Source organism: Sminthopsis crassicaudata, chromosome 4, assembly GCF_048593235.1.
Source record: "Sminthopsis crassicaudata isolate SCR6 chromosome 4, ASM4859323v1, whole genome shotgun sequence".
NCBI classification, from domain to species: Eukaryota; Metazoa; Chordata; class Mammalia; order Dasyuromorphia; family Dasyuridae; genus Sminthopsis; species Sminthopsis crassicaudata.
Window position 1 is genome coordinate 225,833,102 of NC_133620.1, and position 15,564 is coordinate 225,848,665.

At 37.5% G+C, this 15,564-nt stretch overlaps 1 protein-coding gene across 1 annotated transcript in view; it reads right to left on the bottom strand.

The window, feature by feature from the left end:
• NT5E (5'-nucleotidase ecto) overlaps positions 1 to 11,122 on the bottom strand; it is a 78,494-nt gene extending 67,372 nt beyond the window's left edge. The window contains exon 1 of the mRNA XM_074310375.1: positions 10,451 to 11,122. Within this exon, the coding sequence (XP_074166476.1) occupies positions 10,451 to 10,858 (408 nt within the window). The 5' untranslated portion in view covers positions 10,859 to 11,122. The remainder of the gene's footprint in view (positions 1 to 10,450) is intronic.
• Positions 11,123 to 15,564: the final 4,442 nt, after the last annotated feature.

Below are 15,564 nucleotides of genomic sequence, written 5' to 3' on the forward strand. Positions count from 1 at the left end.
ATTGAAGGGAGGGTAAGAATTTTGAATTCAGAATTAAAAATATATAAATTATATATATATATATATATATATATATATATATATATATATATATATATATATATATATATAAAGAATAGGAAGTATGGCTGGAGTATAGGTATAACAAGGAGGCAGCACAAGTTACAAATGGCTGGTGGATTCCAAGAACAATACTCAATCAGGTAGTCCTGATTGGGGGATGGTAGTCAGGGTGAACTTGGGTATTTATAAAAATACATCTGATGGGAGAGGGGGCAGCTAGATGGTGCAGTGGATAGAGTGCTGGCTCTGAAATAAGGCGGACTAGAGTTCAAATCCAGCCTCAGACACTTAACACTTCCTAGCTGTGTGACTCTGGGCAAGCCACTTAACCCCAACTGACTCAGGGGAAAAAAAAATACAGCAGATCTTCTTTGGGAAAAGAAATGACTTTCAATCTTTTATTTTACCCTGAAGCTATTACTAGTAAGAATAGTACAGTGTTATAGATATATTTTGAAGGTCACACAGTCAATGGCAGCCTTAAGATAACCTGGGTTATCCTGGTTCCAAGGCTAGCTTTCTATTTCACGATGTTATGCTATGCTACCTCTCAGAGACTAAACATCTATAAAATGATAAGACCCCTGAATTCAGTCTTCTGAAGGCAGATAGAAGTACTGTGAAAGACAAGCTATTGAGTTTTCTATGCAATGAGCACCTGAAACATTACACAAGGAAAGCTTATGATCTAAACTAGAGCCCATGGCTGATTCCCCCCAAAATCAGCAAAGATGACAATGAGGACCTTGACTGCAGGCATTACTTACTTTGTAATTGCTCAACATAGGAGACTTCATCACAATATAATTTAAAAGCCAGATGATATGTGATGCTGTCAAAAATCTGGATTTATAGAATTTAGAGATGGCCCTCAACAATTCCTCTCTCCCTTCCCTCCTGACTCTTGATTGGTTTAATTTGGAGTAAGGTTCAAAAAAGTTGTGTGTACACTGACCAGAGAATTCAGTCTTCTAATTAGGTCCAAAGTCTCCTAACCAATCTTACAGTTCACATCTTGTCCACATGAATTATCAAGAGAGATGCTGTTAAATCTTTTGGCAAAATCTTGGAATACCGTGATTCCAACATTCCTCATTCAAGAAGGGCAGGAAAGAAATGGAATTTAACAATTAAATGTCTTCTTTATGGCGTGTGTGTGTGTGTGTGTGTGTGTGTGTGTGTGTGTGTGTGTTTGTAGTTGTAAATTACTTGTGACTTCAAATCTTTTCAGGAACAGGCAGAGACAAAATCTTAAAAAAAAATTAAAGCAGTGACATTGTATATAAAATTGGATTGGCAAAAGTACTTTGAAACTGGTAGAAAATATTAAGCAGTTTGAGCATTGAGAGTCATCTCTTTCCACATGCTGCTACAGCATGAGATCCAAAACTAGCAATTTTTATTGCTTATAAAATGAAGAGACTGCATAATCTGTAAAGTTCCCCTCCTGTTCTAAAATTCTAATACCATCAAGGAGTTTCTAATGCAATGGGGAGAGATAATATAAAATAATAGGTCATTGTTTTAAATTTTTTCATTTACAATTAGATACTTTTATTAGCTATGTAACCATCAACAAGTTAACTGATCTTTCTGATCTGATTGGCTTCCTCATCTATATAAATGGAATTAATAAATCCACTCAGTTCCTACTGAGAGTTCAGAGGGACATAGGACACACTTTTTAAACTCTTGAGCAATATAATCCATCACTTGTTCCATAGTAATATTAGCACAACATGGACTAGTGGTTAAGACATTGGACCTGAAATCAAGAAGATTCAAATTACACCTTAGATATTTACTAGCTATATGATCTTGGGCAAGCAGTTTAACTTCTCCATTCCTCAGTTTCTTCATCTGCAAAATGGGTACATGTTTGAGGTAGATTTTAAGCTTTCTTCCAGTCCTAAATATGTGATTATGTGATCCTACTAATTTAATGATGCTGAAGTGAGTTTTGCTGTAATTATTAGTTATTTGCTATAAAGAAACATTCATCAATATAATACAAGGAATGACTGAAATTTCTAATACCCACTGCTCCACTCATGCTGTCTATCTGGAATGCTGGTAAAGATAAACCAATTTATAGTGAAGCCAAACTGATGACTAAAAATGGTTCCTTCTTGAAACTCTCATGAATGCCTTACAAAAACCAGAGAGTAAGATATATATATATACACACATACATACATAAGCCCATGGAGTGCAAATGATAGCTAATGTTTGTTTTGTTCCCTACAGTACCCAACAAATCTTTGGCAGGAAATGTGCTCAATTTACCCAACTTATGCCATGGCCAAGGCCATGCTCCAGGTAGTACAATGGTGGCAATTCACCTGAATGGAGGTGGGGAAAATCTTTGGCAGAGATGATGGGGGAAGGAAAAGAGGAGTGAATACTAGCCTCTTGGTATTTAATTGGCTTTTTCCATGCACACAATCTTATAGCAATGTAAGCTCCTAAAGGATAGGACTGATTTTTTGTTCTAGTGTCTCCAGAAAGTAGCACACAGAGAGTATTTAGTTAGAATTTCAACTGAAAAACAGCCCCATCAAAAGCCCATGAAGCAGTAACTGCTTAACTAAGGAGCTAGAATTTCTAAATTTCCACCCCTGGGAAAGCTAATTTTTTGGTCTCATGGCATCATGAGTTCATTTAGCATTCATAGCTAGATACACCTGGTATTAAATTATAATGAATAATTATTTTGATTAAGAGACTACCCATAAGCTATAGAATGGAAAATATTAATGTGAAATCAGAAAAGATGAATTTGAATATTGGCTTGCCTTCTACTAAGTGAGTAGCTGAGTGAGCTTAAAAAGTAGTTTGCCTCTCTGGATCTCATTTTCCTCATCTATAAAGTGAAAATGAAAGATTGGAGAGGAGCCAAAGTCTTAACCATTTCTAAATCTTATACTTCCTCTGATTCCCCATCTGGAGTCCAGATCTCAGAAAGTTGGAATTCAGTAATAATCTTTAGAGGGAAGGGAAGAAAGGGTGGTAATGGATATAATAGAGATATATGTATATGTATGTGTGTGTGTGTGTGTGTGTGTGTGTGTGTGTGTGTGTGTGTGTGTGTGTGAGAGAGAGAGAGAGAGAGAGAGAGAGAGAGAGAGAGAGAGAGAGAGAGAGAGAGAGAGAGAAAAAATGGAAAATGCCTTGCCCAGGGTCACTTTTTTTTTTTTTTTTTGAGGCTGGGGTTAAGTGCCTTGCCCAGGGTCACACAGCTAAGAAGTGTTAAGTGTCTGAGACCAGATTTGAATTCTAGTCCTCCTGAATTCAGGGCTGGTACTCTATCCACTGCACCACCTAGCTGCCCCCTGCCCCAGACTTTTTAAGTCTATCAAAGGCAAAGGAGTTAGCAACCTGCATTGGAAGAGAAATTTACTCACCCCAGGGCTTTCTATACCAGTGAAATCACAAAGCTTCAGAAAAAAAAGATTTAAGAGACGTTATGAAGTTCAATCCATTCATCTGTATTATAATCATGTCTAAATAAAATCAGTTCATCATCAAAAATTTATTAAATACATAGATATGTGTCAATACATTGCTTGGTTCTCTGATGTTTAATAGTTATCAATGACATGAATAAAGACATAGATGATACATTTCTCAAATCTTCACAAATGCCACTGACTGCTATTAGGGGAGTTTATTGACAACATCCAAAGAGCTCCTGAAAGGTTGAAGAATTGAGTTGAATTCTATAAAACGAAATTCAGTAGGAATAAATTTAAAATATTACATTTGAGTACAAAAAAATCAATCTCACAAATACATCAATCTACACAAATCCTATTGCTATAGTCTATTGGTTGATCTTCCTTGCCCAAATCTCTCTCCACTCCAATCTGTTCTCTACCCAGCTATCAAACTGATCTTCCTAAAACTCAGATCTGACCATTCCCCTCCTCACCTCTCATATATTCTATAAACTCAAGTGGCTTCCTTTTGCCTGCAGGATCAAATACAAAATCCTTCAAAGTTATTTATAACATAGTCCCTTCTTACCTTTCTAGTCTCTTTACACCTTATTCACTACCATATCTACAATCCAAATATAGTGGCTTCCTTGCTGTTTCTTGCACAAGATACTCCATCTCCCAAATCCAGGAATTCTCACTGGTTCTTCCCCAAGCTTAAAGTTTTCTCCCTCCTGTTCTTAGTCTCCTGGCTTTCCTGGCTTCTTTTAAGTCTCAACTAAAGTTCTACTTTCCACAAGAAATCTTTCCCAGTTCTCCTTAATCTTAGCTTACTCTCTGAGATTATATCCAATTTATCCTGTGTATACATAGTTGTTTGCATGTTGTTTCCTCAATTCAAATAGTGGGCTCCTCAAAGGTTGGGATCTTTTTGCCTTTCTTTGTATTCTAGCACTTAGAACAGTATCTGGCACATGTTTGGACATCATTTGTTCTGGGGGAAAAAGATGTTTTAGTGGAATTCAAGCTTGATATAAATCAGCAAGATGATGTGGGCCTCCCCAAAACTAATACAAACTTGTAGTATGTTCTATGCATAGAATAGGGAGTTTATAATCTCACTTCTACTCCAACTTCATCTATAATACTGTGTTCAGGACTGGGCCCCATAATTAAGAAATACATCAACCAATTGGAGAAGGTCCAGATGAGGGTAGAGCCAGAATAGTAAGGGGCCTTGAGTCTATGACATGTGGAGGTGGAGTAAAGAAAATGGACATGTTTAACCTGGGAAACAAGATGTAGGGAGGAAGATATGAGATCTGTCTTTACATATCTTAGAGTTGTCATGTGGGCAAGGGATAAAACTGGGCAGAATAAAGAATGTTGTATAGAAAGTGAAGACACAAATATGGGCTTGATATCAGGACAACTTTCTTCTAATAAATTTGTCAAAAGTGAAATGATACTATTCTACTCTTCAAGATCTTTTTGATCACTTAAGTAAATTATAGGAGGAATTCTTTTTTGCGTATGAAGTAGACTTACTGGCTCTTGAAATTTCTTCTAGTTTTCAAATTTTGTCATTCTATGATATCTAAATATTAAGTCAAAAAGAATTCTAAATTGTATGATAAAGACATATTTTATTCATGGATCTATTCCTTCCACACATTATTTCAGTTAGAAAATTCTTTAAATAGCCACTTTGTACTAAATACTGGGAGATATAACAAAGATAAGCCAAGGCCTGAGCTCGTATGCAGCTTACAGTGCAAAAGATAGCTTTGCAATAAGATATATTTGTAAGCAAAAACAAAGACCATAAAGTGCCTCTCCTGGGTGTGTGTGTGTGTGTGTGTATGAAGGATGTGGGAATCTTGAAATTTATACTCAGATGGCTAAAACACAAAATGTAGCCAAGTTGGTTGCTGACAAAAATCACAACTTGCTTAAAAATGCCTCAATAACAATTAATAGTAAATCATGCTCTGTAGATAATGGACATTAGGAACAAGAGCCACAAAATAAAGAAGTTTTGTCTGTTTTATTGAGGGTTTTCATTAAGAATAGGCAAGGCAAAAAATGTGATTGATGGAATGACCAGGAAAATTGTGTGTGTGTGTGTGTGTGTGTGTGTGTGTGTGTGTGTGTAGGGATTCACACAGGCATACCTGTTGGCATGAAATATTCTTAAGACAAAGGGAAAATTGGACAAATTATAGGCAAAAATAGAGGTAGAACTTTGGAGTTTCTTTAATATTTATTTCTCTCATTATGCTTTGGAGCATTTGACAGCTTGAAATTCTTCCTTTAAAAACTATCTTTTCTTGTCCTTGGAGTATTTATGAGTTGAAGGAATGGGATTTAGTTTTATAATTCAGTTTTATAAATTTGAGTCAGTTCCTTATCTATCTTGGAAATGAAACTTTTATTATTTTGTTTATTTATTCATTTTTTGGTGGGCCAATTAGGCTTGTATCTTGCCCAGGGTCACACAGCTAGTAAGTGTCAAGTATCTGAGGCCTAATTTGAATTCAGTTCCTTCTGACTCCAGAAATGGTACTCTATTCACTATGCAACTTAACTTACTCTGAAATAAAATTTTGATCAGAGAAATTTACTGGAAAAAGCATTTCCCATTTATCTGTTCCCCTTCTAATTGTAGTTGCATTGGTTTTGTTTGTGTAATAGGTATTTTAAATTTTATGTGCTCAAACTTGTACATTTTATCTTTGCTATCTCTAATCATGTTCTGTTCTCCTATCCATATATCTGAAAGATAATTTCTTCCTTATTTGTCTACTGAATTTATGATGTCATTTTTTCATGTCTGAATTGTATACTCATTTTTAATGTTTTTAAAAAGTTTTTTGCCAGGCCTGGAGTTAGGAAAATTCCTCTCTCTGAGTTTAAATTAGGATTCAAACACTTACTAGCTATATAACTCTGAGTAAGTCACCTTATTTGCCTCAGTTTCCTCATATGTGAATTGAGTTTGGGAAGGAAATGGCAAACTACTCTGGTATCTTTACAAAGAAAATCCCAAATGGGTCATGAAGCATCATACATGACTGAAACAACTGAACAACATGTATTTATTTGGAGCTTTTCATGGTTTATGTAGTGAGATATTGATCTATACCCAGTTTCTGCTAGATTGCAGTCCAATTTTCCCATCAGTTTTTGCCATATAGTGAATTCTTTTCCCCAGTAAATGGGGTCTTAGGATTTATTAAATAACAGATCACTGAAGCAAACATAAGTGTGGGTTTCATGTAGCACAGATTTAGAAATATTAGTTTAAACAATGGTTAGTTGAGAGAAACATCTTGAATAAATAAACACAGAAAAGAGTAGATCGGTCTGCATTAGGAAACATAAATCACAATGCAAGTAGATCAAATATAGGAAGAAAAGATGAAGATGAAGATGGAGATGGTAGATGCCAAAGTAAAATTTAGCCAACATCATAATTTGACTGAGGTCTAATCCAGCTTCCACCAAAATGTTTAATAAGAAACTTTCAAGGTGTATCAAACCTTTGGTTGCCATCTTTCATTTGCCATTAGTTTGTGAGGATATTTATAGTATGGTACTTTGCAGATGAAAGTAGTGAATTTTTCTAGCCTGTGGTAAAGCCTCCAGTTCCTCTATGTGTGGGATAAGAGAAGAGTCAAAGAGTCTGAATTTAAAACTGCCTTGAACAAGCCAGTACTTCCCATGATAATGCCTGGATTATAATGTGCAATTGCTGAAGAATTTATTCACCATGGACAGGCATTGCAGATGGGCAATGAGCTAGATCCAGAATTGAAAAGGAAGTCAATAGGCAGAAACCATGATATTTCCTAAGATCCCCAAGTTGTTCACTGCTACAAAGGCAGTACATTTTAGTACCAATATTTTCCCATTGATTCTACATTTGCAAATTGTGGGAACATCATAATCTGAAGGGTCAAAAATCATAGGTGATCCAAAAGACAATAGAAAGACAAATAGAAAGAACAAAAAATCAGTAACCAGAACCCAGATAAGGAAAATCAGGAGCAAACAGAAACTGTCTCTCTCATCCAAGATTGTGAGAGAAAACAGTCTGGTGCTGGCACTGAATCCCAAACCAAAGGCTAAGACAAGAGATAGGAGGAAAAAGAAGATGCTAGAACATTCTGAAGAAATATTAGGAGTAGATCTAGAAGTAAGGTCTTCTGACTTTAAGAGTCAGTATTCTTACTACTATTGTTAGAGATCATTCTCTGCCTCATTTGTTACCTACCCTTATTCACTAAATGAGCACATATCCTCAGTCAAAGTGAGTGTTAAAGATCTAAGCTAAAAAAACCCAAGGTATCCCATGCCATCTAGGGCCATCTCCAGTTGTCCTATATCTTGTCACTGGACTCAGATGCCTCCAGAGGAGAAAGTGAGGCTACTAACTTTGCATAGCTTTCTCTCACCTAAATCCAATTTACTTGCTTGGCAAGTACCTCTCTAATGGCATCACCTCTCTAATGTCATGGTCCTCTTTGAGAATGAAGGACAAACAACAATAATTTTTCTACTATACTAAGTTGAGAAGATTTGACCTCACGAATATTGAAGTAAGCAGATATAGGAGAATAATTTTTACATGGCGACCACAGTAATATTAAAAAAAAAAAAACAACCCCCCCCACACCAAACAACTTTAGAATTCAGATCAATGCAGTGTTCACTTATGACCTAAGAAGCTTCCTATCTCTTAACAGAGGTGGTGGACTATAAGGAAAGACAAGATATATACAGAGTATCCTAAGAGTTTTCTTGAAGTTTTAAGCTTTAATTGCTTTTTGGACACTGTATATTCAGACATGCTGGTTTACATGTGGTAATTTTTTTTTTTTATTAAAAACCCATTTTATAATATGGCTTACTTACAAATTGAACAAATTATTGAATTATATTACAGGAAAAATTGTTCCATCCTATACTGGAATACCAACACCTTGTGGTAAAAGCCCAACATCTAAGGTTAATTGAATTTCCTAGCAACAAGATTCTAAAACAGTTCCAGTATATTTCCCAATGCCAATCCAATTATTTTGAGCACTATGGGAAACAAGGAAATTCCAGGAAAACAAAAAGTATTTGAATATTCCCTTGAAGTTTCTTATAATCATCTTCTGGCAGGGATTTTATCACCATCACCCAGATGCCTCTTCTATAAACAGATCTGACTTATCAGCAACTTTTTTTTTTTTTTTTTTTTTTTACCATGTTCCCTTTGACTTAGAGGAGCTTGAAAATGTAATGCAAAGTACTCTGTTTCTACAATAGTATAGCTATTTGTTCCACAAAAAAAGTAAACAACGATTTGTTCTTCCATTTTCAAAGGAAATGAGCATAAAGGCTTAGAAGCAAGGTCAGGTTACTATTCATGTTTCAATAATGCTTTGTGGTTCTCAAAGTACTTATCTAATATAAAGTCCAATGCTTATCACTGGCCAGAAGTCAGAAATACCAAGAGTTCAAATCTAGCCTCAGAAATTTCCTAGCTTTGTGACTCTAGGCAGAGTGGATAAGTCATTTAACTTGTTTGTCTCAGTCTTCTCAACTGTAAAACAGGGATAATAAGAACATCTAATTCCAAGGATTGTTGGGAGGATCAAAGGAGATATTTGTAAATCAACAACATGTCGGCAACATATTGTCTTAAAGTTGCCAGTGTAGTAATCCCTGCACAGTTAAGCAACTTGCCAAAAAAGTGCCAGAAGCAGGACTTTCTCCTTGACTCCTAAGTTAGTTATATTACTCTGCCTCTACCATTTTGTAAATATATCATAGATACGCATTTATATTTTCATGTGTTCAAAAAATATATAGATGCTAGGCAGCATAGTGGATAGAGAGCAGTTGTCCAAAGATTAGTAAGAAGAATTCAAATCCTTACTAGCTATACAGTCCGGTAAAAGTCATTTGATGTTATTTTGTGCCTCAGTTTCCTCGTTTGTAGAATGGGGATAATGAGAGCACCTATCTTACAGGGTTGTGAGAATCAAATGAGCCATCTGTAAAGCCCTTTGCAAATATTAAAATACTATATAAGTGATACCTTCTCAAGTCCTCTTTTACAGCTCCTACATAGCAAGTAATTGACCCCAGGTTAATGCCAGTAGAAGTGCAAGGGTGACAGATTTTGCTAAGTCAGAAAGGCTTTGAGCACAGTCTCCAATGAAGCGGTTACTTCTGTCAAGAAAGGGTGAATTTAGTTAAATTACAGAAGAATCATCATCCGATCGTTGGATATCAGCTGCCTTTTTTGTTATGTTTTGTTTTGTTTTTGATTCTTATTAAGCAACTCAGGAAGATTGACTACCTAACAGCACAAAGAAATTAGTGGTTTGCGTGGGTGGAGAGACTGCTCCACAGGTAATAGCTAAAATTGATAGAGCAAGATTTGCTATATTATCTCAGAATTAAAAAACAAACAAACAAACCCTTAAGTATCCTTAGTTATATCAAACTGTGAGTTCCAGGGCAGGGGTTATCTTTTGTCTTTGTATTCGAAGCGAATAAGTGCAATGCCTGGCACACAGTAGGCACTAATAAATGCCGGGTTGACAAATGAATAGCTTTTTAAATTTAGCGGAAACTGAGCCAAACGAAATATTCTGAGTCACTTTTAAGCTCCCCATCCCTCCTAGCCTTCCCAACCCCTTCATTTAATCTCCATCTATGGGTTAAGCTGTATTTAAAAATACCTTCGCTAGGGAAATAAACTGTTGACCACCTTTCAAAGACTCAGCTCTGAGCAGCTTAGCTTCGGTCTCACCCAGAATCTGTACGGAAGCTTATTGGTTTTACCCGGATACCTCTCAGACTCCCCAGCCTCCTCTCACTAGTTGCAGGACGTGCATAATTTTGTTGGTGCTCCTCCAACTCCCGTTACAGACAAGCATTATTCCTCTTACCATAGCGTCGTAACCCAAGGCATTCATGAAATGAGCCACCTCGGCGCCCTTGTACACGGTGAACCAGACAGTTCCCTGATACTGGTCCCCGGCATCCAGTAGCAGCACGTTGGGCTCGCTTTGGCGGATCTCCTTGACCTTGGTGTACAAACGGGCCACGCCGCCCACGCACTTCGAAACGACCTTGCATTTGCCAGAATCATCGCTGGTCTGCTCCAGCCGGCTGTGCAGGTCATTGGTGTGCAGGATAGTGAGCTTCCAGGAGCTCACACCGGGCCATAGGAGTGCGTGCAGAAACAGCAGCGGCAACAGCTGGCACAGCGCGGACCGCGAGCCTCGCGCTAGGCGACTGGGACTCGCGGCTCTGGCTCTGGCTCTGGTTCTGGGGAAGCCCGGGATTTGGAACATCCCTGTCACACTCCGGAGATGCTCTCTTCTGCGCGCTGTCCTCAAGCGGCCCCAGAGGACTGCAGGGCAGCCCTACTGCTTCAGGGTATAAAGGCGGAGCGAAGGCGCCTCGCCTCAGAGAAGAAGCTAGATCAGCTCTCTTCTTTCTCCTCCTCCTCTTTTCCCACTGGGGATCCGGGGAGAGGGAGGAGCACCGTCCCCAATCCCCAGCCTGACCTGGGACAAAACGCACTCACTGTCTTTCTCCACCTGGCTCCGCCCGCCGAAGCGAGCAGAGCCTGAGGCTGGGCGGTGCGCCGGGATTGGGGTTGTACTGTGGCCTGGGCGGGTTCCAACTGGGGAGAGTTTGTTCCCAGCCCAGAACTGCTGCGGGCTGAAAGGAGGTGGAAAGAAGGAAACCGGAGCGCCCCCAGGCTTAAACTTAAAACTGGTACAAGCTCCTCACTTTCTTAGAATGATCGGGTGTGTAGGTGTGAACGTGGGTGTGGGCATTCGAAAGTCGAGAATGGAGGGGAACCTCTCTACAAGCGCACCCTACATGGAGTCAATCCTATTCTTGGCAGCATTTCTTTACTCCTCGACAGCGCGGGTTAAGTTTGTGGAGGAGCGGTAGGGCCATGCATGCGTGTTATAGACAAAAAGGAGACAGATCTGTGGCTGCCAACTCTGCTGTGGCTAAGCAAATGGGTCGGATGGTATTTATATATTTTTGACCACAATGTGTGATGAGATGGGGAAAGGGATATCTAGTTCAAAATAAGCATGTAACACATTCACAATGCCCATTCTCTTTGCCAAAAAAAGGTTTATTTAGGAGAAGACTTTACAGACAAAAATAAGAGTTAAAATAGACACCAGGTGCGCTAAATATGAATTCTCTTTGCCAAAAGGAAGGTTTATTTAGGAGAAAAATTTAACAAACAAAATAAGAGGTAAAATAGGCAGCAGGTGTGGTAAATATGAAATAGAGTTGGGAAGACATAGTTCAAAAGGAAAGGAAGTTAGAAAAATTCTTTAAAGGAATATGCCATGAGGCCTAAGCATGCCATTGACTGATAGGTTAGATCCATAGAGCTGTTTAGCAGACTAGCTAGAGTGAGGACAAAGGCGCCACTAGAGAGAAGACACTATATGAAGAGGGAGAGAGAAAAACCTCATGATGAACTTGGTCCTGAAAAGGACTTAGCAAAGCTCTCCATCATAAGCAAATCTTTCATAGGGGAAAAGTAGCTTTGGCGATTTCTCCGGGAGAAGTAAAAGGGGAAGGGAGAGAGAGAGTCAAAGAGAGAGGAAGTGCCAGGGAGCTCAAAGGTGGAAGAATTAAGCAGCCAGATGGAGCGCACCTTGCAGACCTGGTCTCCGACGCGTCTAAAGATATGTTAATCAATATCTCAAAGGTTGTTTAAAGAAGCACGGAGGTTTGAGGGCTAGACAAAAGAGTTCCACCTTCACAATCACTCTATACCTACAAGTAGTCTAGGATTTGGTTACATTTGATAATAGCCAGATGGGCTTCTTCCTGACAGGGAATCGTAGCCAAATCTCACATCTGCTGTCCTGAGCTCCCAGCCATTCCTAACCATTGTGTGCTCTTTCTGAAGTTCTGTGGAAGTCCTAAAGGCAGCTCTGTGCAGTTGGTGCTGATTGGGGCACGTTACTTAATCCCTCAGATTTAGTTTCCTCATTTGAAAAATAGGAGTAATAAAGCAGTCCCTACTTTACCTCCTAGACTTGCTGTGAGGAGTAAATAAAGTAATACAGGATCAAGTACTCTGCAAACTTTATTATGATTATCAGCATTGTCGTCATTATCATCATTATCTTTATCTTTTGTATACTCCCAGGACCAATCCAGAAGACCATGACTCACTACCACACAATAATAAGGAATTAAAACATCATCCAAATATTTGCTTGCCTCAGGGTAGATTTTAAACTGATGGGGAGCTGACTATTGAAAATTAATATAGCATTAATGGAAGTGGACAAGTGACAAATATATAATTATTCCACAAGCTGAGATAGAATCAATTGAGGCTTAGTCAACCACAGTTCCAAAGGGCTCATGATGAAATGTTTTACTCAGTTTCAGATATCTGATTGAAGATTGAAGCATACTTTATTTTCTCTTTTCCCCTCCCTCCTTCTGTTTTGCTTGAGTATACTTATTTGTAACTTAACTATACACATTTTTGTCCCATTCAATGGGAATGGACAAAAACTTTAAATAAAACCGAATTAAAAAAAAAAAAAAAGAATTCAGTCAGCATTAGAAATTTCCAAAAGCCTTTTTTTTTTTTGCTTGATTTTCAGAGTTATTCTATTTCTATCAATCAATTCATGAAGAAACAAAAAGTTGAAAAGGAGATAAAATAGTTACTGTCCCAGTGGAATTCTTCAGCATGTAGTTTTCTGGTCAACAAAATATCTATGGGACAACACAGTATCGGTATTGTGTCTTGATATTTTGGAGAGGAGAAAGAAATATACACATCTGTCTTAAAGAACTTTGCTCTCTAGTTTGGGGAATAAAATTAAGTTGCTGAAATGATTAAAGAACAAGTCAAATGCAAAATATTAGTTCCTTAGGATGGGCTCCTCACATTGAATTCCCTATTATTGAAGATCTACAATGGGAGGTTAGAATAGCCAGTTGTTGAGAATATTGTAAAGCAGGAGTTTGTAATATGCAGTCCTTGAACTTGTTATAAAAATATTTTGATAGTTGTATTTTAATAAAACTAATTTTCTTTATAATGTAATATATTTTATATTATATATTTAAAAGCATTATTTTGAAAGCTTTTTTTTTTTTTCCCCTTCTGAGACTATCCCTAATTGTTTTTATAGAATTTTGCATGTTTTTCCCCCCATCAGACTGTGGCTTCCTTGACAGCAGGGATTGTCTTTTACCTTTCTTCGATCCCTAGTGTTTAGTACAATGCCTGGTGCCTAATAAATACCTGTTGACTGACTAAGAAGCTTTTTATGATACACAAAATGGTTAAAAACATGTAGAGGTTATTTCAGGTTTCAGGTAGAAGTATTTATTGAACTAGAATAAACTTGAGGTCTTCTTTTACAAATGAGGAAATTTAGGCATAGAGAATTTAAATGACTTGCCATACAGGTAGTAAGTGGTAAAACCAGGATTAGAAATACACATTGAGCTTTTTCCATTGCACCATGTAGAGGGCCAGTATTGAGTAAGTCCATAAATAGCAAGAACCCTGTGCAGGTCTTACCTGAGATCTGCTCTCTTACAGTTAACTATTCAAACTCCATGGGCTCCCCATCTCCCTCACAATTGTAAAAGACATGCTTGGTATATTCAGAATCAATTATCTTGATGGAGAATGCAAGCGACTGGAACAAAACATTTGAATTATACAATGAATCAAAGACCTACTTGGTAAATTTAGGATAATTTTGACAGGAACAAGGCATTCTTTACTATACAATTAATCAAAGACATACTTGAGGTAAATACATTAATATGATAATTTCTGTTCAGTATTGATAAATATCACAACCATTTACAATTCTGTTGATGTTGATGAGCTTCACGACTATGCTATTTACAATTCTGTGTTGATATCTTGGTATTGACAGTTAAGGTGGATACAGAAATGACCTGGAAGCTAGTAATTTTGTAATACGAATCTGAAAGCTAAATAAACACTGATACATTAATAAATGGAGACTGTGAAGCATAACTTCCACTTGGCCTTGGACATTCATTCACATCCTCAATATTTCACTGGAGCTGGACTCACATGCTTTTTTGTTGTAAGACTTAAGATTCTCTTTGATAATAGAAGTTCAGAGGTGGAATAGATCTGCTCCTATTAGGATAGTCAGGATGTTTCTTGTAAGAGGTAAAACTTGAGATGGGCCTCTTAAGAGCTCAATAACCTTTAGTAGAATAGTTCATATTTTATGTAGCATTTTACAAACAGCTTTTCTCCCATCATAATGCAAACCACTGTCTTCTCAGAATTTTAATGCTTAGAGCACTGTAGTATTTAAGTGACTTCCTTGGGGTCATATAGCCCCTAAGTATTAGGGCATTAGATAGAGCACTAGGCATAGAATCTTCTTCCTGAGTTCAAATCTGGCCTCTAACTTGGTGACCCTGAACAAATTACTTAAGCCTGTTTGCTTCAGTTTCCTCATTTGTCAAATGAACTGGAGAAGTAAATGGGAAATGACTCCAGTTTCTTTGCCAAGAAAACCTCAGATGGAGTTATGACAAGTTGGATATTATCAAAATAGCAAAAAACTGGAAGCACAATTTAAGACTCAGCTTTCCTGATAACAAAGTCATCTCAGCATGTACTTTTTCAAACTGCCTTTCAGGGATAAGGCTAGAAATCAAAGGACAAAAATGAGACAGTCAATCTCCTTCCTCAATGAGTTTACAGTCTAATGGAGGAATGTTCACAGATAAGTAAATACAGTATGTATATATGTGAGTGTGTGTGTGTGTGTGTGTAATATAGCATGATTCATCTGGGCAAAGTAGAATCAGAAAAGACATGAATGCATTAGCATTTGAACTAATTCTTGAAGGCAACAAGAGGTTCTATTAAATGAAGAGAAAGAACATTCTAGGCAAGGGGGACATGATCCTGGATGTGTATATGTATCACTAAGCTCTTTTAAAGATTAAGTAACTTATTTTACATTTATCTAGAATCTAGAAT